The sequence below is a fragment of the Zootermopsis nevadensis genome, unplaced genomic scaffold, assembly GCF_977971745.1.
Source record: "Zootermopsis nevadensis isolate Lab colony 2312 unplaced genomic scaffold, Znev_1.0 Znev_ptg000001l, whole genome shotgun sequence".
NCBI lineage: Eukaryota > Metazoa > Arthropoda > Insecta > Blattodea > Termopsidae > Zootermopsis > Zootermopsis nevadensis.
Genome location: NW_028259133.1, coordinates 9,762,326 through 9,785,706, shown reverse-complemented (window position 1 = coordinate 9,785,706; position 23,381 = coordinate 9,762,326). Strand labels below are relative to the sequence as shown.

General features: G+C 37.7%; 2 protein-coding genes across 2 annotated transcripts in view; both read right to left on the bottom strand.

The window, feature by feature from the left end:
* Window positions 1-21,866, bottom strand: part of LOC110836934 (uncharacterized) — a 33,435-nt gene extending 11,569 nt beyond the window's left edge. The window contains exon 1 of the mRNA XM_022078664.2: window positions 20,520-21,866. Within this exon, the coding sequence (XP_021934356.1) occupies window positions 20,520-21,387 (868 nt within the window). The 5' untranslated portion in view covers window positions 21,388-21,866. The remainder of the gene's footprint in view (window positions 1-20,519) is intronic.
* Window positions 21,867-22,125: 259 nt separating this feature from the next.
* Window positions 22,126-23,381, bottom strand: part of LOC110838342 (homeotic protein ultrabithorax) — an 879,469-nt gene continuing 878,213 nt past the window's right edge. The window contains exon 3 of the mRNA XM_087342533.1: window positions 22,126-22,211. The gene's annotated coding sequence lies outside the window, so the exon portion shown is untranslated. The remainder of the gene's footprint in view (window positions 22,212-23,381) is intronic.

Here is a 23,381-nt window from a genome sequence, read left to right as displayed (position 1 = left end):
CGAATTTAATTTCCGGAAGAACAGACGGATTTAAACCTATCATTCATCAATTCGCCTCCCCAGGAACAACATTTCTTTATTTATGAGAGCTTACGGCCTACAAGGAAAAAGAATTACAACTTTAGTAAATCAATTTCAGAGAAATGTCATAGACACGATCCCTTAATAAAATTTCTTCTGTGGGTTTATTGCACTTCATTTCGTTTGTTTCTTGAGTCATGTGATGATATTACGAGTACATCAGTTGCAAAGATCGAATATAAAATGGTATAATAATTATCAGTGGTGAGGATGTGGGTATAAGAAAATGTACCGTGGCACATTTACGTATACCATCTTTCGTAAAAGCAGAACACAAGAATTGTCATTTATAACCCAACTCCAACCGAATACAAGAAAGTAGCTGCATCTACAGCACTGTGACCTCCTCTTGTCCAAACATTCCTAAATGTTAATAGAAATTCTTTACAGTTAGGCTGCTTAAAATAAAGCAATATGATTAAATTCAAACCTTGAAAAGTCTCAGTTCACTACCATTTGATTGATTCTTATAAAGATATCTTATGCTTTGAAAACTTAACAGATTCATGACAGATCTCTATGGTCTTGTTGTGACACCTGTAGGAGTAATGGTCAAGCTCCTTTAACACGCGAGACGGGCATTTACATCACAACGCACATCAATGTACGTTTACTGATCGCACAAGCAAAACAATTGAACAAGTATATTAACTCTCTAAAGCCGCAGCACATCTAAATATTTATGCAGTCAATCCCTACCTCAAAGAAAGCAACGTCTCCATTAGAAAATAAATGCGTAAATAAACACCGTTCAAGAAAATAGTCCTGTTTATTCAGAGATCACACGATACCTTTTCTACAAAATGCGAAGCCACTCATTGTTAAATCAGGTGGTACTTACATTTACAAATACATTTTAAAGGGTTAAACAAGAGCAACTTTATGGCATTTGAAGTTGCAACCGAACTATTATCAATAGAATACAAGATGACTGAATATGAGCGATGGAAAAGATATCGTAGCCCGATAATGTAACAGGAATAATGGTAAAACCTATATATTCCCACTCTATGCTAAATCACTGACGTGTCTTTAGTAAGGTAGGGCATGCGGCTATGTTACAACTCAGGCGGCTAGTCGCCATCCTCCCACCGCCGAGGCACGTGTTCGCGCCCTGATCAGACTGTATGGGAATTATGGTGGGCAGAGCGGCATTAAGACAGGGAACAGGCTTTCCCGGAAGTCCTTTGGTTTTCCCCTGACAATAACATTGAGCCGCTGCTCGTATTAACTAGTCTATTATCTGGGACAGTGGTTCCGAAACTGAGTGAAGGGCACCAAAAGTGGAGCGTGAAAATAGGAAGTGTTTCTTACGAAAATCATGGACATGCTTGTTTTAATTACTGTGCTCGAAAACATAAAACTATCATCGATTACAAATAACGTATCGGTACAAGTAGCAGCGATTATGTAGCATGAGATGTCTGAAGATTAGGCAGTCTCAGTACTAACAGTTTCAGGTGGTATAATAATCTGTAATGAAACTGAATGCCGTTAAGGGCGGTGGTGTGATTGTTGATGGCTTTTCTTAGAGAGCAACAAAGTACACTTGTGAAAGCTCCGATGATTTGGAATCGTTGTAGCCTCAGTCTGCCAGAATCGCGTGAAACAGTGGACATTGCGGACTAGTTCCACGGAGACAATATCTCACCCCATCGCATCAACGACAAAAAGGCAGAATTTCACGATTTGTGTTTTGTAGCCGTCACCAAATTACATGCTTCTTGGCCACGGAAGGACTTCGCCCCTACCGCGCTTCTCTAAGTCAACAGTAAAGCCTTCATGGCTTTGCTACTATGCAAGGTCTGAGCTGTCTCCGTTCGCCTGGACTCCTCTGTTCCTGTATCAACGATCAACGATTGTTCTGTGACCTTGAAGTACACAATCTGTTGAACCCCAACGTTGGTCCTTTCGCTCCCCCTTCTACATTTATTAATAGTATGAGTCGAACTTCAATCAGAAAGTCGAAGCTCAACTCTGGAGTAAGCATCAGTAACGTTCGTGCTAAATTCCAGCCGACAAGAATTACAGATTTCTGCTGCAACTAGCAGATCATTTCCGCTTGATGATCGGCACTACACAAGAAAACAAATACAAGCTAATCAGGCTACCCTATCTGTGTTTAATAGCCGTTAATGTATCATGTCGCGGACACCGTTAGGTTGTAAGTGATCTGCTTACTTAAGTTAATTTTCATACAATTTATAAAATATCGCGTACAGAACAGTTCATGTTAACCATCCACTCAAAAACTTTTGTAACTCCTGACCCAATAATTAACAAAATCATGAGCTTATGATAAAGTGTGGTAATGCTTTGTATTGCGACGTGTATACAATCGTAACGGTGACACTATTTCAGAATGCAATGTTTGTGCACAATTAACCTTAAAGATGGGGTCTCATAAAAGACTTAAATCGGAAAACCTGATCACTTGCAAATATTTGTAATGGAAGGATTCATCTTGCTCAAGTTAGAAACAGTTGTAGGCAATTGTGGACACGATAACGAACCTTCAGTGAGTAATTTCTCCACTGGCTGAATTTTTCTACTAGGTTCTTAAGTGAAACTTTGCTCCATGGAGATAAATGAAGTTCAATTTTTGATAATCTTGGAGTGGAATTATGCTTATCGTCTGAATCCGCAACATTGCAATTGATTAAACTGTCAGCTGTCTTCCCAGATGCGTTAGTGCAAATAGAAACGCTTTTATGAAAACATGATAAACTGAAAGTGAAACTTATGGACGATCTGTTCTCTCCTTAATCCTGACAGATACGAAACAAAATTGTTTTAAGATGTATCATAACTTTCATATTAGGGAATCTGAGTAATGAACGTGGTCTATCGTTTAACGAGGGTCACAACAAGAACGGCCATCAGCCCTTTCCGACCCCTGGCAGCATGGATCCCACACGAGGCCATTCTCTCCGTCCGTCCGTATGTCTGTCTGTCTGCGTTCGTGGCGTGTTTCGCTGCAGCTTACGTCAGAGATGATGAAGACTAATGGCGCCTTTCAAACACATTCCACATTACTCTACGGTATATATCTGTATGGTGTGTCTGGATACTCACTAGGTGGAAAAAATTGAACATTATTTTAAATGGATTCCATATTAATAGTAATATATTTGGATGTATGTTTTATAAGATTAATCGTTATACAAAATGGAGGAATCAGAACATCGAGACACGTCGGTTCAGTTTTTAGTGAACACCTTCCATATTCTGAGCATTGAATCATAACACAGCAGTATGAAATGTAGTACGAAACACGCACATTCGAGATTCGCAGCAAACTATAAACTTTTAAGCTATCGGTAAAGAATTATGTTTAATTGCTGTAATAACGAGGCATACATAGCTTCATGCTTATTCCTAAAACTAAGTTCATTTATCAAACATTTCATAAACAGCACGGTGCATATTACTACGCTGAATTAATTATTAATTTGAATATTTATTCGACTAACAATGCAATATAAATGTTTGCGTACAAATTATATGAGATCACACAACTTATCAGTAGCTTCAGGACGGATTGTCATTCCAAAAGAAAAAAATTCATTTCAAAAGAGCGTACGCCTAAATTACAGTCAAAAATTCCTGTCTAGGCCTACGCATTTACCATAAATATCCCACTACATCAAAAACACTCGGGCTTTCTTGTTAGGCCACATATGACAATTTTTATTTTCAAACATTTCTTTCGAGAAATTTGTGTAAATACTAATTAATAGAAGTTAAAATGTCTAAAAAAAATTCTTATTTTGTAAAGCAATATAAAATGTGCCCAACATTTCTTGAGGAATGAGCAAAATGAGCCTTTTACAACTCTGTGAAGGATAAAACACTGAAGAAAACGGTGGAATCCTTGCAAAGTACCAAACTGAAAACAGTTTTAATGCGAAGTCGAGCCCGTGCATATTAAATTACTTACTGTGGGAGGGGGGGGGGGGGCTACATGGGTCTTATAATAGTCTCAGATAGAAAACCATGATGGGAAGAAAGACAGAGAATTTAGTAAGAAACGAGAGAAGAAGACGGAGATGAACTTGAAGACTTTTGAGGTTAATTAAGAAAGCATCAAACGTAGCGCCCGAGCAAGAGAAGGGAGGGTCTATATAACTTCTACCACGCCAGAGAACCTAAATGATGGATTGCTATTCATCTTACACTCCTCTCCACCAACCTACTCTGACTGTTCATTCCTCCTTGTTCTCTTGTTCCACTTCATGTTCATTTTCCTCTTATTTTCTTGTTCCACACTCTCTTCAAGCAAGAGTTTCACATACACAAAAGAGAAATTGCACGGTCATGTAATGCTAAGGAAAACATGAGACATAGCGCCATTTTACTTTATCCCTTTTCTCATGTCCTGTGATTTTTCCATTTTATTACGACATACAATATGTCAGATAAAAATGAAATGCCTGTTTTTAAAGACTGCTTTTGTTAAATGTTTTCAGTAAGAAAAACAGAAAGGATATTCGCCGACCGCTTTGTCTCATGCTCCTCATTTTATTCCCGACAGATTATCGAGATGTAAATTATAAATTCTTTACATTTAAAATACATAATATCGCCTGTTCCTGAACAAGGCAGGTCTCCAATATTTCAAATGGACTGTGTTTGTAAGTAGCGAAGTTAAACTATTGCCAGTCTTCCGCAGCTAATATATAAAATTACGTTTATGAACCACGTGTAAGTTTATTAAACCAACAATCTTTATTTTATTGCTACATCACTCGTGATAAATGCTACTTGATTTGTTATCGTGTAATTGGTGTATACACACAATAGTAAAAGTATGTTCCTGCTTCGTGTTAGGTAGGTCTGGAGTTTATGTCTTGGCACGGAGATGACATATTCTGAACGATATTTCGTTAATAGTGCCTAAAAGTAGGCCACTACCACTTCGTTCCACATACTTTTCATTTCATTATAGTATTAATTAACCATTCTATCATTCGAAGCCGCGACACAATTTTTGCTGTTGGGAGCTCAGTTAAATAAACCACAAATGAATAAAACTTTACTTCGGCTTACACATGATTTGGTGTTAGCATTATTTGAACGGTCTGATTCCATCTACAGTACGTATAATTTTCTTCATAAGAAACGAAACTAGCTGAAGCATCTTAAATTAAAATTTTAACTCGTATTGTGTTAACAATAAACAAGCTTATGAATCACGTTTCTCAGTTTTCTCGGCAACATCTTGCAAAATGGCAAAGCACATTGAAACATACACATACACCTCAGTCCTTCAATGAACCATGTAGTCTAATATGATTGAAATGTACTTCCTTGTGGTACAGTACTTGTGGAATAAAATTTATTTAGTAGGTAGACCTTCCTTTTTAAATTGCAGGAACACTGCGAAGCTTAAAGCGACTATTAAGATTATGTAGCAACTTGATTGTTGTGTGCAGGCCATTTTCAAAGCTTCGCCAATTGCTGCCTGCATTATGAAAGCAGCTGTGACCCGCAGTGCTCAGACACGGGTCGTCGAAGTATCCAAGTAAAGTGAAGTATCATAAAAGCGATGAGTGCCGTGATGATGGAGGCATCATGGTCCTCTGAAACGTCGGTAAACTTCTACCAGACTACGCGGCACAACAACCCAGAAGACAGCCATCTTCTACTGAGGATGGTTTAGAAATAAAGGCAGACGAAGCCAAGTAGGCCTTGTGATCATGTCTCGTTACTAGAACGCAAAACAAAATCTTAATACATACACAACTAACAAATTTAACGCAGGTAATGAGAACATACCTTTCGTATCTCTTAATATGGAACTACAGCTGATTTAAACAATCTTATAACAAAATAATTAATAAATACGTCACACTGATATCAATTTCTCTGTAAAAGACGATTCATATAGACAAAATATAGCCTACGCGGAAATATTAATTACTTGTTTAATACGCATTCTGCATAATGATACGAAATATTTGTATCATACAATGTGGCCTACCCGAAGACTGTTTTCAAAGAAATTTAATATAGTTTACTGAATCCTTCACGAAAACAAAATGACCTTGAAAATGTATGCCTCTATACAGTTTACTAGTCTTTTGTTAATTACTTATTATAACTTTAAACGGAACTTTAAATGGGCCAACCTTTGTTTCCTAAATATCTGACCATATATTTGGTTTCGGTGAATTCGAATGGAAAATTACACTCGATAAACCTCTTATTTCCGCATGTTAAACACTGGGTGACCATCGGCAAGTTTTCTAGTAATCTTACAACTTTAGACCTATTTTAAAAAAGGAACATAGTCAGACCGGTAAAGAAACGCGATTTCAAATGGAAAGCTGCCTACCACTTATTGAGGGGTACCGTCGCAGAACAATGTATCTGTTACATCTACCTGACAGAACTGCCTCTTCTGCGGTGTTTAAAGAAAAACTATTGTGAAAAATTTCCGACTGCTTTACTGCAGAAGCCATACTTAATTTTTAGGGCATCTACAAACAGTTACTAACACTGTCCACTTTACACTTTGATAGGATTTTAGGACTGTATAATCTGTTGTGGAAATTGACTGTTTGGACAGTGTAAAGAAGGTATGTCTGTGAGTATACATATACCTCTTCCATAATTTTGGAAGGTTGCAAAATATCCATTTAGGGAAATGAAAAAAATAGTGAGAAAATTATTTGGCCATAAAAGAGACTACCTGCCGAGAACAGAGAGAATTCCAGAATGAATATGATAATTATTTGAATATTTTACGTGATGTGTTCACAGTAAGACGTAGCTTTCATTTAAAACAAACAACAAATCAAGAATTTTGGTTGAAAACCATCTCAAAAGGAAACTTAGACGGACGGATAACAGTAAAATTGACTTAGATACTGAGGGATTGGGTTAAAATATTACACAATGTTTTTTTTTTAAACATAGCCTGTGTTTTATCAATATCATAGCCTACATCATGTGGTTGAGGATAGGATACAACTGCAGTCTCTTATGATGACAGTGACGAATCTTGTGGTTAAATAAAACCAGTTTCAATCGTAATCAGCTGAACTACTACTACATGGACGCTGGCTAGTAATTTGTTGCTATTTAACTCGCTTGGTAGTCGTTCAGCAAAGATGGCCTTCATTTCTGGGTGAATTTGTGATATTTAACACATTCTAGGCTAAGAAATGGACAATTAACGGACACTCTGTAGTGTTTCAATAATAAAACGTATAACATTTCTGCAGCGAGTTATTCTGCAGTATGAAATATCCGACGGTTATAACTTGGGATGTATCATTATCCGGGCCAGAGAGCGTTACAAATCAAAAGCAAAGGAAAGACTGGAAAAAAAAGTAAAAAACACATACCGATATTTAAAACCGTATGTAAGCATAAAGCCGCTAAAGACGGAAGGTAAGGAATACAAAACTAGTTTTATTTTGTGGATAGAGTAGAGCAGAAAAGGAAAGAATGTTCTTTCCAAAACGAGAAATTTCTGAAAACTCATCGCTTTCCAGTTTACTCCGTTTCGGGTTCATAATTCAGCGTTGGACGTGCGTCTGATTGAACGCAGAGAAAGCTCAAAACCGTGACGATCACACATTTCAGATTTTTTTTTTCTCGTGTTTTCTTTTTTGTTCTCTTTGTTATGACGAGCTCTCGTTATTATAACTTCTCGTACACCTCAAGGAACATATTAATTTATACCCAATTAAGTCCACCATAATTCCATTTTCGTAGCTCGTTAAAATTGTTACAGGAAATTTAAAGTTTTCATCACGAAAAAAGTAGCATTAATACAATCCCATACAAGTGGCTGTATGATAATTACGATATTTATCGTCAAGATAATAGGTATCTTTTAAGAAAAATCTGAAGTGCGAAATCACGATTACAACTCAGCTGACCAATCTTTATGTCTGAGTCAAACTATTACTAGATTTTTCTGGAGGCCTTACAAACGATACCATAAGGTCATAACTGACCACTGGGCATAAAACATGGGATGCTATTGATGATCATGAAACAGTTCAAATCAAAAGAGCGAGAGAGAGAGTTGTAAAAGGCCAGTAAATCGTATTAAAGATAACACGTTTACTTTTCGTAAAATATTTTCTTTATTAATATTTACAAATCGAAGTCAAGCTGGCTAGATTATTGCTACGTGACACTTCTAATTTGCCAGCATTAAATGTCGTGATTTAATTTCAATAAACTTAAACAACGCCAACTCAATTATTCTAAAAATTGGAACATTATTCATATATTAAAATAAATGACTATTGTAGATCAGTTACCTAAAATAACGTTCTCAAACAATCTGTTTCTTTGAAATAGGAAACTGCTCTTATGGGCTACAAAGAAGGCTATTCCACTATAGTGCAAACCTGCTGTAGAAGATCAACAACCAAAGTTTTATTTAAAAAGAAACATCTAATATAATAGTAACCAATAGCAGAATGTCATAGACATACTTTTTATCTTCTACGATATAATGAGTAATTCTTATACCGGACAAAATTACGTAAAGCGATACACAATTTAATTTTAAAACTCAGCGGTAATAGGTTCACTAATTATGACATCAGCTTCATGATTGGGAAATAAATTATAGGTTAAAAGCGAGGAAGATTATGAACAGAATAGAATCCAATCTAATAATACATGGGTTGAAGAATATTTAAAGATCACAGACGCTTCTGTAAATTTGTAACGACGTAATTTATGCATGGTACCACATGCAGGAAATACACTGCATGCATACTAACATCGAACCGTTCTCATTATACTATCGTACATTTTCTCAAATACATTTTGATACCATACGATAAGAAAAACCAGAGCGGAAGTGAACAAATGAAAATGTTAGCTTACAATAGGCCCCAGTTAAGCGAGAAAATAATTTGGCGAGGCGCAGAAAATCGGCGTTAAGAAACGGTAGCGATCGTTTTAAATTTAACCGTATAATATAAATGTTCTTTTGAATTAGATCTTTCCCAGTTACTTAATACTTATCGAATGTTTGGTCTAAAGGTCTACAGAAATTTCCTTTAATGTACTAGGCATGTGTAGTCAGAGCCCAACAAAAACCTTTAAACAAATCTGTTACAGCATACTAACAGAACTACATTAAATTAGCTTAATTATTTCAAGATGTTATTGTGTGGTTTCTTCCACTTTCCACATTGTTATGCGGTCATATTTGAGCACAGAATTTGATGAATGTTGAAAATGCATTTGGTGACATGTTTATAGGCCAACACTTCGTTGCGTCTTTAACCCATCAAAGCCAGAGAATGATGATCTAATTTGTACAGCTGACAGAATTGCTGTTGTCGAATAAACCGCACCATCCTTAAACGCTATTGCAAATTTTAGCACATTTTCTGAAAGTGGAATGATTTTAAAGAATAATGAACTGCAAGTAACATATACATGAATATATATTCTTTAAAATTAATGGAAAACAGTAATTTCTAAAAGTAAGCTGGAGGGCAGCACTTAGCCTACACTAAGAGTCATGTGTTGTCAAAAATGTATTTTCTGGACTGTTCTTTTCAAATTTAACCTTCCTAAAATAAACAGAAGCTGTAAGATTAGAAGAAATTTATTTAACTAAATTCAATACCTGATTTGAAATACGGGACATAGTACGATTCCTGCTTGTAATATCCATGTAATGGTAAGATGTACCACCGCTAAAGACAATGGACTTGCAGACTCCGAACTGCTGCTGGTTTATAAACTGTTTACAATTACGAGAGTTAATAATTAAATTCTTACGTGGTACACAAATAAGGGAGCAAAGAAAGAGTGGTTTGCGAATTAGACAGGGCCTGCTTGAAAATTGTGTTTTGTAGCAGGACAGCTGAAATGTTCCGTAATTTTCTGGGAAAGGAATCATAAAATTGCTTAAATTTTCATAGAATTTTGTTTCCATTCTCATCTTAATTTAGCCTGTGCCTTTTATCATTTAAAAGAATGCAGCGAAACCGAGTGATGGATCTTGTGTGGAAGAAACACGACACATGAAAAATGTCTGACCACCTCCCCCCCCCACCTTCGGCAAGTATACTCATTTCCCCCACTTTCTACCACACTTGGTGTTTCATCTCTCTCTTTCCCCAGGGTATATTATGGTACTAGTGTTATTTTTCTCTTTCCGTACCCCCCTCCTTCAGCCCCTTTTTTCTCTTTTTATCGTATTTTCTCTCAACCAATCACATTTCATCTAGTTTTGGTACGTAGTTCAGATCTTTGGTCACCAGAGGGCAGACCAGAACAGAGAAAGATTAATTTATTTTAATATGATTAACTATATATTTAATGTGATAATTATATTAAAACTTAATAAATTTCAGTATGCAATATTGGTTTCAATAAGCAACAAAAGTTGCTACAATAAAGCAATTAAACGAACTAACACTAAAACTAGGAAATTCGGCAAGTTTTGGAATGAATTTAAAATGAAAATCAAACCTATTTTAAGGAAACTTCCTTCCTCAACTTCGGCTGCCTGAGAAAAACCAAAACAGTCCGCTGGTAAAGCATACATATTTATGATAATAGTTTGGGCTTAATTTAAAATAAAGGTTTTACAGGAAATAAAGTTAAATTTACACTACAAATTTAATAAAAATTCGTTTACATATTAGAAATTAAACTTGCACAATTAAACACATGACCACGCCATTATCCATCAGTTGCCTGATATTTGTGAAAGAAGAAATAAAAATAATGCAATCTCAATATATTTTGAACCACTGAAACTGAAATCGTTGAAAACATTCTGACAGTAACTTAAGCTGGTTGCTCAGGTCGAAAGATTCAGGACAAAAACAGTGAGTTTCATTTAAATCAAAGTTGTCTCATAGTACAAATCATTAATTTCACTTAGGCCAACTTGGTGAAGTCAATAACTTACACTATGAGTTCCAGTAATTCCAGCATAAGTAATAGTGTCTAGATAGTTCTTGAACGGCCTTGGCTACCTTAGATATGTGGGATTTCTTAATATGCTTTAGACATTTGGTAGGTCACCTTGGACGAGTGATCACGCCGAAACAAGGTCTCTACCTAGACGGGACACCAGAACACAGAAAGACGCCAAATACCCGTTCCTCATGAGTGATATTCGAACCCACGATCCCAGTGTTCGAGTGATCAGGGACCACGCTCAGGCTACGTGGCCACTGTGACTATTCTAGGCCAGTATTATGATGTTAAAATTAAGATGGTTGCGATTTACATCGTAGTTGGCGTGGGACTAGTGATTAGTACATAAGTAATTGCCGAACGTACTGCAAAAGAGGGCTCCTTAAATATACGAAACTAACAGACACAAATTATTGCCTATTAATTACTCGTACATTCTCTAATATCATGGGCCTACAGTCCACGAAACAAAACTACATAATTAAACAAATTACGTTAGTTATCAGTATGAAAACTTATAATTAAGTTGGGCTCTAATCCAGTTATCAATCTCTTTGCTTGAAAATTACACAAAGATGCTTACATACCGTACAACACAACGCCTGAATTCGACAAAAAAGATGAAGCCTGTGACTCAGTGTATTTAATATAGGCCTAATGATTTTATACGGTGACATATAAATGTAGCAACTGCTCGGAGCAGCCATACATAATGAATACCTGAACATATTGCGCCATGTAGGGTGACAGAGATTTACCGACGTTTCAGAGTTGCTTACAGCTTCCATAATCAGGGCTATATATAAATAATTGATCGCCCTGTAGATGAGGGCAGTATGACCTCTGAAACATCGGTAAATTTCTATTAAACTGCACGGTGCAACACCCTAGAAGAAAGTCATCTTGATAATAGCTGCTGTGAGAACCTGAAATCTCACCAGGAAGAATAGCTGTTTACATGCAGCAAGCTAGATGTGAAGAGGTGAAGTGTCTGTTGGGTTCATGTTTATTCTTTAAATCTTCTCTACTCGGGGTGCTACTCGTAGAGCATAGTTTATGTTCTGTAGTACAACTGTAGCACTCTTAAAACAGCTTCGTCCTCACTCTCTCGAGTTCTCGGATCGCCCCCCCCCCCTCCACCACACCCCTCCACGAGACAAAACCTACCCAACACACGAACTCAACTCGGTCCATAAATTCTGACTCAACAAGTCTTTTACAGAATCCTGAAAGCAGGGATCTGTATGACCGACTTTCTCGCTGTCTCTTGTTCGTTTCGAAACAGTAGATTAGTTCTTTATTTAATATAGAGATTAGAAGGCCTACGTTCTGTTAGTATGTACTGTTACAAGGTAAGGGGTCACGCTAGATGGATATCAGAATACTTCCCCCACCCCTCTTTACGTGTCGCACTGCTAGCAAAAAGGGTCCAGCAATGAAATCGTAAAGTATTGTACTTTTATTTTAAAATGTTACATTCCACAATCCAGGCTGTTTAGTTTGTGTCTATATTTAAGCCAAAATAAAAACTAGCATGTTGTGTTACAATTTATTATTCTCTTTCTTTACTGGAATATCTTAAATACAGAATAAAAGTAATAATAATAATAATAATAATAATAATGTACGTAAACTGTAAAGCATAAAGAAACAAACTAAAGATGCAATGACACAAATATGCAAACCTCTTATAATTTCTCATTCTAACGCTCGCTTTAAAATCTAAATATAACTTACACCACTTTTAGTATATCAAATCTAAAACTTCTTGACGATGGTGAAGAGCCATTTGAATAAAAATTTCCTTGGATATTATCCATCTAGTAAAATATAAAATATGAAACGTAAAACGACGTTTCGGAGATGGGACTCTATCTCCGTCTTCAGGTTCCTACACAGTTGGGTCCACTAGATAGAGCTAATCCCTATCTCCGGAGAGATAGGGATTAGCTCTCCGAAACGTCGTTTTACGTTTCATATTTTATATTTTACTAGACGATGGATAATATCCAAGGAAATTTTTATTCAAATGACCACTTTTAGTGACGAGTGAATGTTTACCGTGTACGTTGGTATGCTATTTCGCATTTAATTCAGGTATCACATGCGATTAATTTCATCATATGCTATCTTCATGGGCGTAATTAGTACTGTGCTGTTTTCTGAAGCATATTTTTATAACTAGACTATTTGCAACAAGTTTTGAGTATGACATATGGTGCTCACGATTGGCCGCATTTAATCTTTTCCCAGTCATCATTTCATGCACTTTCTGAAATAAAACATCTGTAGATTTAAACTGTGTATAGGCTGCTAGAGCTGTGGACAACATTATCGGCAAAAAAGAATTGTGTGAAGTTTTTGGTTTGTCCGCGTTACGAAAAAATCTCGAATAATATTCGAAATTCTGGTCTAATTAACCAGTGGTGCAGTTCCCACTAGCTCAAAACTGTTACAATTAAAATTAAAGATTAGTAACTATGTGAAGTTCAACATACAAAGATATCTATTTCATGGGATGCCACTTTAAAAGAAAATTAAGCGTAAGACCAATGACTTGGCCTCCCGTATATATCACAACATTCATAATTTTACTCGTTATCAATTAATTTGTCAATAAAAATATTTAAAAATTTAAATTATCTTCTCCCCGCGGAATCATATCTATACTGACCTCAAGAAGCTCTGCCCCTCCGTTTAGATTCTCATTTAGCGCAAAACATAAATAATTCACGCACTTAACAAACATAGCAATCATTTTATCGATTCTTGGTTAATTGAATTGTTCTAAGTCTCTCTCACTTCACTTGCCACTCTTGATACAACTGACCTTGTTCGAACGCCAAACACAACTATAGCAACACGAGATATGGGAATGCCTTCCCGGAAGTCAAGAACTGATACCACGTGACTTGTGGACAGTACTGACAATACACACTAATAAATCCAAACAAGGTATACTCTGTGTTCAAAACAACTTGTGCAAGGGCGTATTCCACACCATAAACGACAATGCTGCAGTTGTAAATTGTCCCAAAAGTGAGGCAAACTGTTATTTATCTTCAAGTCAAAAGTGCCACAACGATGTGGAACTATGGGATTCTCTCTTTCGCAATATCATTTAGATAACACGTAAAACAATACTGATTATTTCTTTACGTTTAGTAATCAAGTTTTTTGGCAAAAATTTTCAGAATAAAACACTCTATTTTAACTGCCGGCCCTTCAATTGTATGGAGTATTTTGCGCAATTTCTTTCGTTATTTCAAGCTAAGAAACGAATAGACACACAGAAGTTTCAGGGCAAGAAGAACAAAGGTCCTTGCCCCCTGATGCAAGCAACATAACAAGTCGCGTTCCCTTAAAATTCAGGAACCTTTTCAATTGTGAAAAGAAAGCAGCTAAACGTGAAGTTAGAAAGAAAACGGGTAGCCATAAAAATGTATACAATGTCTTCGTTATTTCATGTGCAATCTGACAGAGTAGCACAAATAGCCCATAAAGCGACTTGACGCTGAGTTAGCTAAGGTTAGGCAAGAATTGCTACATACAATTGAAACCCTAGAGAGGGCGAACCAAACCCTCCACTTCTCCACGTGCCTTCGGATTGAGTCATTTTGAAATCGGATGTATGAACCTTAACAGGCAGGCACATTTACCATAAAAACTGACGTACTTATACCACCATGTTTTATCGATAAATTTATCCAATTCTCGATTCGATTAACTGAACAGGAATTCCAGGTGAGTTATTTATTTGTTACAACCGAGTAGATTATTGGATCTTATTTTGTGTTTATTAGAACAGTAAAGTCTGTCCTAGGTCAAAAGAATGTTGGAACTAATTTTGATGATGAACATGATTATTGATTGGGGCATCCATTTCTTTTAATTCTTCCGTATTTTCTTGTGCTGTAGGTTCTGTGATGGAAATCCCAACGCATGTAAAATAGATTCGTTAACATATAAATAATTGTGAAGTAGAACAGGCCGCACTGAGTAACCGGAAAATCAGAACACTAAGAAATGTAAATAAAATGAGGGTTCAACTGTGTCCATAAAATCTGTGCAACCCGAGAGATTAGAATTAACGTTTCGCTCCTCACAGAATTATCTTCAGTGTTAAAGTTTGCATATTTGGTTCAGCTATAGATCTACCGTCTTGAGTCATAAAATTATAGTTACAACTGATTTGCCAGACATTACCTTACAAAACCAATTAACGTGTTCCTAATTATTTCACCACCATCACCATTATTGACTTCAGTAGAAGATTAACGTCTAAAGCCACTGAGTCCATCATCATAACCTCATCCTCATGCAACAGCCCTTCAACTACGAACTGCTACAGGGCAAGAACGCTAAGTATTCAATCACTAAAGCAAACATTTCACATGAAAGATTTAATGTAACAAATTCATAATATTTTGGTAATGCGATGTGTTAACTTGCTGAAGGTAAACAAATGATAAAATATGGCAAAAACAAAATATCGACCTATGCGCATTTATTTATATTTTTTTACGTTGATACCTAATGCGATTTAGCAAATAATCCTTAAGTCCAAATCCAAAACAAGTGCAATACGATAATTTGTTTCAATGCATTTACAAATTGTTTACTGGAACTATGTCAGCGATTTCGTTAATTACGATTCAGGAAGGAAAAAAGTCGATACTACAGGAAACTCTTGCATCTCTCAGCAGGGTAATAGATAGCTTTCTTAACGACGCTAGAAACCGACGTATTTGGAAACTTAATAAATGTCTGAGACAATAGAACAAAACAGAATTGGACAGTCATTAAAATGCCGCTGAGGGCTCTCTTATGCATTGTTATGTTGTGTACAGGAAGCACGTATAAAGCAAAGAAGAGTGAAACAGTTCCAAATCTACATCAGATTTTATTTGACCTTTAAATTAAAAATTGGAAAATTAAAAAATATTGTTAGACTGTAGGCCTATCGGTACAGTCACGTCAGACTTTTCATACCATCAACAATCACACACTACTTTCACTTGAACTAACAAATATCAAGAAACAACAGAACATCGGGGTCCTATAATTAGTATACCAGCTTCGATTTCGGAAAAGTACTCGGTTCTAAGATTTTTCGAAAACCGGATATACAGACTCAGCCTATTCGTGGCTTTCCTCGTGCTCTCCATCCGAATCCTTTCCAGTTTATTAACCATATTATCATTTGACGCTATATAATTAAATATAAATTTTCAGAAACCAAGAGTGGAAACAAAGTTTGTACAAAAAAGCCCGCTTACAACGTTTGATAGACGACTTTATGTCTGTATGATCATCTGTATTTAAATAGGCAAAGATTGAAAACTGATGGTGACAACTGTTCTGTCGCCGAATGACTCCGAGGGCCTTCTTGTTCTTTCATAGACAGCTGAATACCTGAAGCACGTGTCCCACGGAAGACAGAATGACTAGTAGCATAAAAAGAGGTCACATTATTTTAGACCACTGATTCAAAATTCATTCCTCGTATGATATGGTGTTTGTTATGTGAGCAAACCGAGGTATTTGATAAGATTATATGAATAGGTGCTGTTCTTCTGATTATAATAACATATTTTTGTGTCACGAATTAATTTAAAATTGCAATTATAATTATTCTTCCTGGAGTAAAGCGTAAACCTCAAATCTTATATTGAAAATATTTATTCCCATTATACGCCATGTAGGCGCTTTGGGGGAGAGTTTTATATATATAGCTCCTACTTATTCTTTGGATATTACCTACGCCACAAAACTATAATTACATTTGCTTCGAATGCCACGTCAATATTGGTTTTAAAGAGATCGAAAAAAGTTCTGTGCAGAAACGGATCTTCTATGGGCCCCACATACCATGCACAAGGAAGAGACAAGATTTTTCTGCAACAAGCTTTAGCAGAATAAACAATACGAGTAGCTTCAATCGTGGATTGCTGTTCTAGGTAGTTGACCCAACACTGCAGTCCTCACCCCCTCACCCGCCGCGCCGTTGTAACGTACCTTAATAAACCTGTCAGATGGATTACCTTGTCACTAAATGGACACCCATCGTGCTATACTGAGTAAAGACACATTCCATCGTCCTTCATTTTGCTGAATTCAACACCCAGTGTTCATGGACATTTCTTTGTATTCTGAACATTACAAACGCCAACCTAACGTCCACATTTACCGAAGTCCATGCAACAGAGACCTTCTTGAAAAGCTAAGTCATTCAACCCGCCAAGAAAAATCCATTGTCTTAAGTAACGCGAAGATGCATTCCATTTTTCACAATAAACCACCACTGTATTGTATTCTGAGCAATTTCAGTCCAGTCCACGTCTTCAAACACAGTTCATTTTAATGTTATCATCCAATATATAACAAATTATCCCAGTCTCTTCACTATTCCGAGAAACGTACGGGACCTGAGGGCAGAATGCTGAGATACTGAATGTTAAATCAGATGGTTCATAAAGGTATGACCGTGCTTAAATAGTTTATTCTAAACTAAGCTTTTCAAAATTAGATGAATTTAGGAATACAACATTCAGATAAAATGTATTCTGTCTTTGATAACGACATTGAATTGCCAGCTCTTGCTTGTAGGAAACCGCGTTTTAGATCAGGATGTATATTAATCTATTTAGTAATTACGTATGAAAAATAAGTCTGTTTCATGTTTTGGACACAATGACGTGATGAATTGCTTTCAGAAACCTCTCACGCTGTATTTTCTCACATTACCGCATCACCCATCTGAATCTCGTCGGCCATGGCCTATCTGTGAAAATATGAATTATAGTTAAAGGGTCAACGTAAAAAGCCAAGGCTAAAATATACGATCAAAAAACAAAAAAATTAAAAGTACAAGCTGAAATGTATTACAAAGCAGTCATCAAGCATCACCGGTCAGGCAAATGTTTAAAGAGCCTCAGCATGAAATGGATTTCAGAAATGAACAGTAATATATTACCAGCGTTGACAGCGCCACACTGAATGTGAAAGGGGAACATCAATCAATTTATTAATATGGATTATGAGATAACCTATAGTATGAGAAGATTATAGAACAGCTATGCGTTTTCAAAACCTCGTATTTTCTGATTCAATCATATTGACTGGTTAAAAAATACTGCACAGAAGATTTACGATTGAAAACAACCCCGCCTCTCCAATCTCACACCCCCGATAACATTTCCTGCATTATCGGACATAGGCAACGCTGAAGTTTGTAAAGAAATTTGTTTTCTATAAAACTGAATATAACTAAACCCAATATTCTGGCACGTGCATTGGTATGCAGTAGAAGGAGTGTTTTTATAGAAGCGAAATTAATTAATTGATATCAGAAACTTAAAATGATAGGCCATATGCAATTACACTAATGTACTTTTATATCACATACAAGGAAGACCTTCAAAGAATTCGATTAAAGGAGTTTGAGGGTAAGCTATAGTCAAGTGGATATATTGTTAGTCTCCAATTCTTTTAACACAATTAAAATGTGTAGAGCCTGGGAAAACTTCAGAATATAAACGGCTTGACCAGCTGTTTATAATTTCTTGTGCACATGTATCACGAGTTTTGAGTAACGTATTGCCGTGTTTAAGGTTCGTATTTATCGCTCAAACCGTTTAAGTCGGTCGTTAAGGTGTAATTGGTTTCATAACAAATCATATTGTTGAACGACACTTTTCAGATGAACAAGTCAAATGATGATGTGATTGCGAACGGCAAAATGTAAAAGACGTGGCATGTGTCGGTATCGGCATATTTCTAGGAAAAAGTACTAGAGGATTTGCCTGAAGGGGCTAAGAAAATAAAAAGAACTCTTAATCATGATAAGAGGTCTTTGGTCCGAGATCGTAACACGGCCCATCCTAAATACAAACCAGAGATGTCCAGATAGTTGTAGATTTCATACTATACAGTAAATTCCTTAGTTCTCGAAAACTTTTTTAAAATTCGCTAATAAATTCTTCGTGATTTTATTAAATATCAATTATTTTTCGATTCTGTAAGAACAATTTTTTATTTTACTGGGACTCAAGTTTTGTATCGTAACCCACACTCTAAAGTAGCAAAGAAATTAAACTGGACAGGTACGTCTACTTACAACTCTATGAGGCACTTTCCAGTTTCAAGGCCGTTCGTGTAACGAGTGGACACGTTTAATTAAATGAGAATTTTTCTTTAAAAACGCAAGCGTTTTATTTATCATATGGGATCTGTAATAAATTGTCACAATCCTAGATAATAGGACGAATCGGAGTCATTGTGCCATTGGAATATTGCTGAAACACCAAAAGAGGTATGACGGCTCACCTCCGAACCGAGAATTGAAATCGGGATCTACAGAATATGGAGCAGTCAGCACTCATTTGCACTGTCTGTTGTTTACAGTGTGTCAACCACTTTTCGTGTCGCCTTAACATTATGAACGTCTTCGAAGATGGCGTCCTGGTTTGTCGTAATGTATCAATATGATTGTCCGAAGAGTGTAAAATTACAATCATTAATATGTGCAGTTGTGAAGTGTCATTAAACAAACCAAGAATCAATCAAAGGCTGGGAAATTTTGTACAGTGGTTTGTGTATTCTCTGATGGGACGATGTCCAGGGGCCCGCTAGTTGAATGTTGGACTTCGGCCAACCAGTGCAATCGCGTTGTGGTTTCCCTTCTACAGCTGCAGTTGTTATATAACCTACACAAGTAGGATAGGGTGAAATAAACCTCCAATCCAAACTCCCCCCCCCCCAGCCCTAAAAAAGGGCACACAATAAAACTAGATATTCCACTACCCTTCTGTATGTTACTCCAGCCCATACAACTGTGGAAGTTAGGTTCAATAGAACGTTCTGAACAATTGCAGGTTAACACCAGTTGTTTCCGTAGGTTCTGTGGTAAATGCGGTTCTCCTCTTCGAGCAAACGTATCTAAAAAGCAGGTTCACTACCGAATTGCTTGAATAGAATTACAAGCTTAAAATATTTACATAAATTTGATGTAAGTTTATTGGTAAAAAAGAACATTAAAACTGCATAATCCATACTTTTCAATTTAAACCATTGTAATGACATTAAAAAGTATTTAATTATTATACTGTTTTATGCTTCAAAAGTTTGGTGATCCAGAATGCAGTTACATCTATAGGCTCGGTCCAGAAGCTGAGTTCATACTAAATTTATCAAAACAATTGTTCAAAGAGTAAAATTAAATATTTCGAATGACATATAATAAATTACTCGTAAAAGGCATCTGCGGTAAGAGCTACGAATATCTTATTTATCTAAAAAATGTCGTATATTCCAGTATTCTTAATATTTGGGCAAACATAAACCGGTGACCCATCCGCTGACAAGTGTTGAGATCTCCTGCTATAGAAACTGTGGTGACGTAAGGAATTAATCTGAACAAATGGAACATCCGGCATTTTCGTATGTGATTGTTCGGGCCGCCGAGTATATAACGAAGATGCGAGGGAGGGGTCGTTCTTTAAGGCGTCTGCACTCACCGAACTGACTCCTCATCCAGGGGTACAGCGGGCTGGGCAGGGTGGACGCGGTGTTGCTGGGTGGTTGCTGCGGGGGTTGAGCCGTCGCTGTCTGTTGCGCAACCACCTGCTGGTGATGGGGCGGTCCCTGCTCGCAAGGCTGCTGACTCACGTTGTTGTACATGAGGTGATTCTGCGCCGCGGCCTGGTGATTGTGATGGGGATGCTGATGTTGGTGATTCGCTTGCAAGTGATGCGGAGGAGGTCCCTGTTGGTGGTTCGCATGCTGCTGTTGAGAATGATGATGATTTTGATGACTGTGGTTATTGAGCGTTGCCTGCGGAGGGCCTTCTAACGGTGGACTTCCGGAACCAAGGGCACCAGAACCTCCAACTGCTGCTGCTTGCAGTTTGCAACTTGCGTACACCACTGGCGTCTGATGTCCATTAGGGGGCCCACCCCCTCCCAGATGTCCCATTCCCCCGTTACTTGGCGAATTTGATCGGTATCCACCCCCACCTCCACCGGCTCCATTGCCATCCGCCATGAGCCCTCCTCCACTGCCCTGCTGCTGTGCCCCGTAGTACGCCGCGTTTCTGATATCCATGCGATCGTAAGGTGGGAATCTGGGGTACGGCATACCCTGAGGTGGCTGACCCGCGGTGGGAGGGCCCCCATAATGGTGCGGAGGGATACCCTGTCTGAGCCCTACAACGGTGTGGTCACCACCGGCACAGGAACTCGGGTCTGTCGTGACGGCGCCACCCGGCCCGCCACCTTGCGCCACCACGGCGGCCCCATAATGCTGGTGTTGGTGGGGATGCTCCGCGGATACCACGCCACCGTTGCGTAGGTCCGGGATGTAATTGTTAGCAAAGTAGGAACTCATGACGTCTTCCACCTCCACACCCACCACCACCGCTACTCACTGCTTGCCTCACCTTTATAATTTAAGGGAGGAGGCGTCTTAACGGAAACACACAGACACACACAACCCCCTCCCTGAAAATCAAAACAATTGTGAACACACTGTAACGCATAAAATACCCCGACCACTGCCCAACACAAAATCACTTTATATACCACTTTTAATTCCCATTCAAACACCCGTTTTCGCTCTTGATGACAACACTTTTAACTCCTTCACACCTCCTAATATTTCTTCAGAAGCAACACTATTCTGGTAGAACACTTCGACTGTTAGCCGTCATAAACAAAATAGTGAAAAAATATTATACGAGGTAAGTTTAAAAAACAGACACTCGGGAGTCACCCTGATGAGGGAGCTGTATGTTAACAGTAAATTTTTAAAAATGGCGTCGAAACAACTTAAAATGGAAACCTTAGAGGTAAGAGAGACGAAATAACTATTTTATTTCAGTAAAGTTTATTGTATATGTAATTTTCTTTCTTTTGCAGTTGGGTCTACTAAAGCTGTCCCGTTTTAAAGTTGTCTGATACCCTCCACGGTAACAGCAAAGATGTAAAGAAGGGGTAAAAGATGTTGAAGAGTGTCGCCTGCGACCTCTGGTCACCAATGTTAGACGTAATTTCCGGTCGTTGTCGAGACTGTTGTCCTGGTGACAACCACTCCGTAGTAGGAGGAGCAATTGGAACTGATGACGACGTCCCAACACTTTTCCTCTGGAAGTTGCTGAAGCAAATACTGCTGGGCGAATCCACCACCAATAGAAATGCTCCTTGCATCCGCCCCTGAGAACACAATACAGCACAACAATTACACTACTTGCTTCTATACAGTTCAATAATAATTGTGTGACAGTAAAGAAAATAGATGAAACATCAATGGCGTAATGCCTGGGGCTACATCAAATCGTGTTATGGTAAGAGAATTGTTAAAAGTCATTCTATTCTTTCACTGGTTTCGGTAAATAAAAGTGCCAATATAGGTTTCAATAGAGAAAATCTCTTTTACAAACACAAAACGGATATGAAAGGTGTGTGTGACACGTTATGTATGGCCGGGCATTACGCTTACACAATCACGTCTGTTCAGCTCGTTTACAGTTGTGTGTCGGGTCACAACAAAAACGTGTCATGTCGTACACAAATTGGAAAATGCTGGATGCAAGTTCCAATGCACTGCGACACATCAGAATGAATCTTAAATCGTTCTTCTCCAGGATACTGAGAATCGTTTGTTGATGTCAAAGCAAAATCATTACGAATTAATAAATAGGTAACTGAAATGAGACTTTAGATTGCCTAGGTCCTGACACTTGTAGTAAACCTAAGCTCTCATATTGTTTAAATTTAGGATATCAACACATTTTTTTTGCAGCCACGGTGGTCTAGCGGTTAGAACGCTGGCCTTGTAATCCTGGGGTCTCGGGTTCGATTCCCGGCGGTGCCCGAATTTCTAACTTGTGTTGGGCAAGGCCGTGGTCTAGGCAACACGGAGTTTTCCTCCGTGGCATCCCAACAATTACTCCATTCACACACAGAAGAAGGCAATGGCAAACCACTTCTGGATCATCTGCCAAGAACGTATATGAACAGGTCCCAGTCCGAGAAAAGGATGGAAGGATCCTGCTCATATGGACCTGTCGTCAGACAGAACACCACCACCACCACCAACAACAACAACAACAACAACACATTTATATATTAGAGAAAATAAGCTAGATAATGTTGAAATGACCAGTACAGAGACCGGTGATATTGCACTGTAATTTCGTTTGATACAAACTAGTGAAGGATTCTGCAATATGCAGTTAGTTAAACAAACAACAAAATAAAATGGGAAATGCCATGAATTGCCGATATGCTGCGATGACGCATCATAGTTTACTATTTACACTCTTGGACAACTGCTAACCTGAGACCGCGGGTTCGAATCACGCTCCGGGAATGGATACAAAT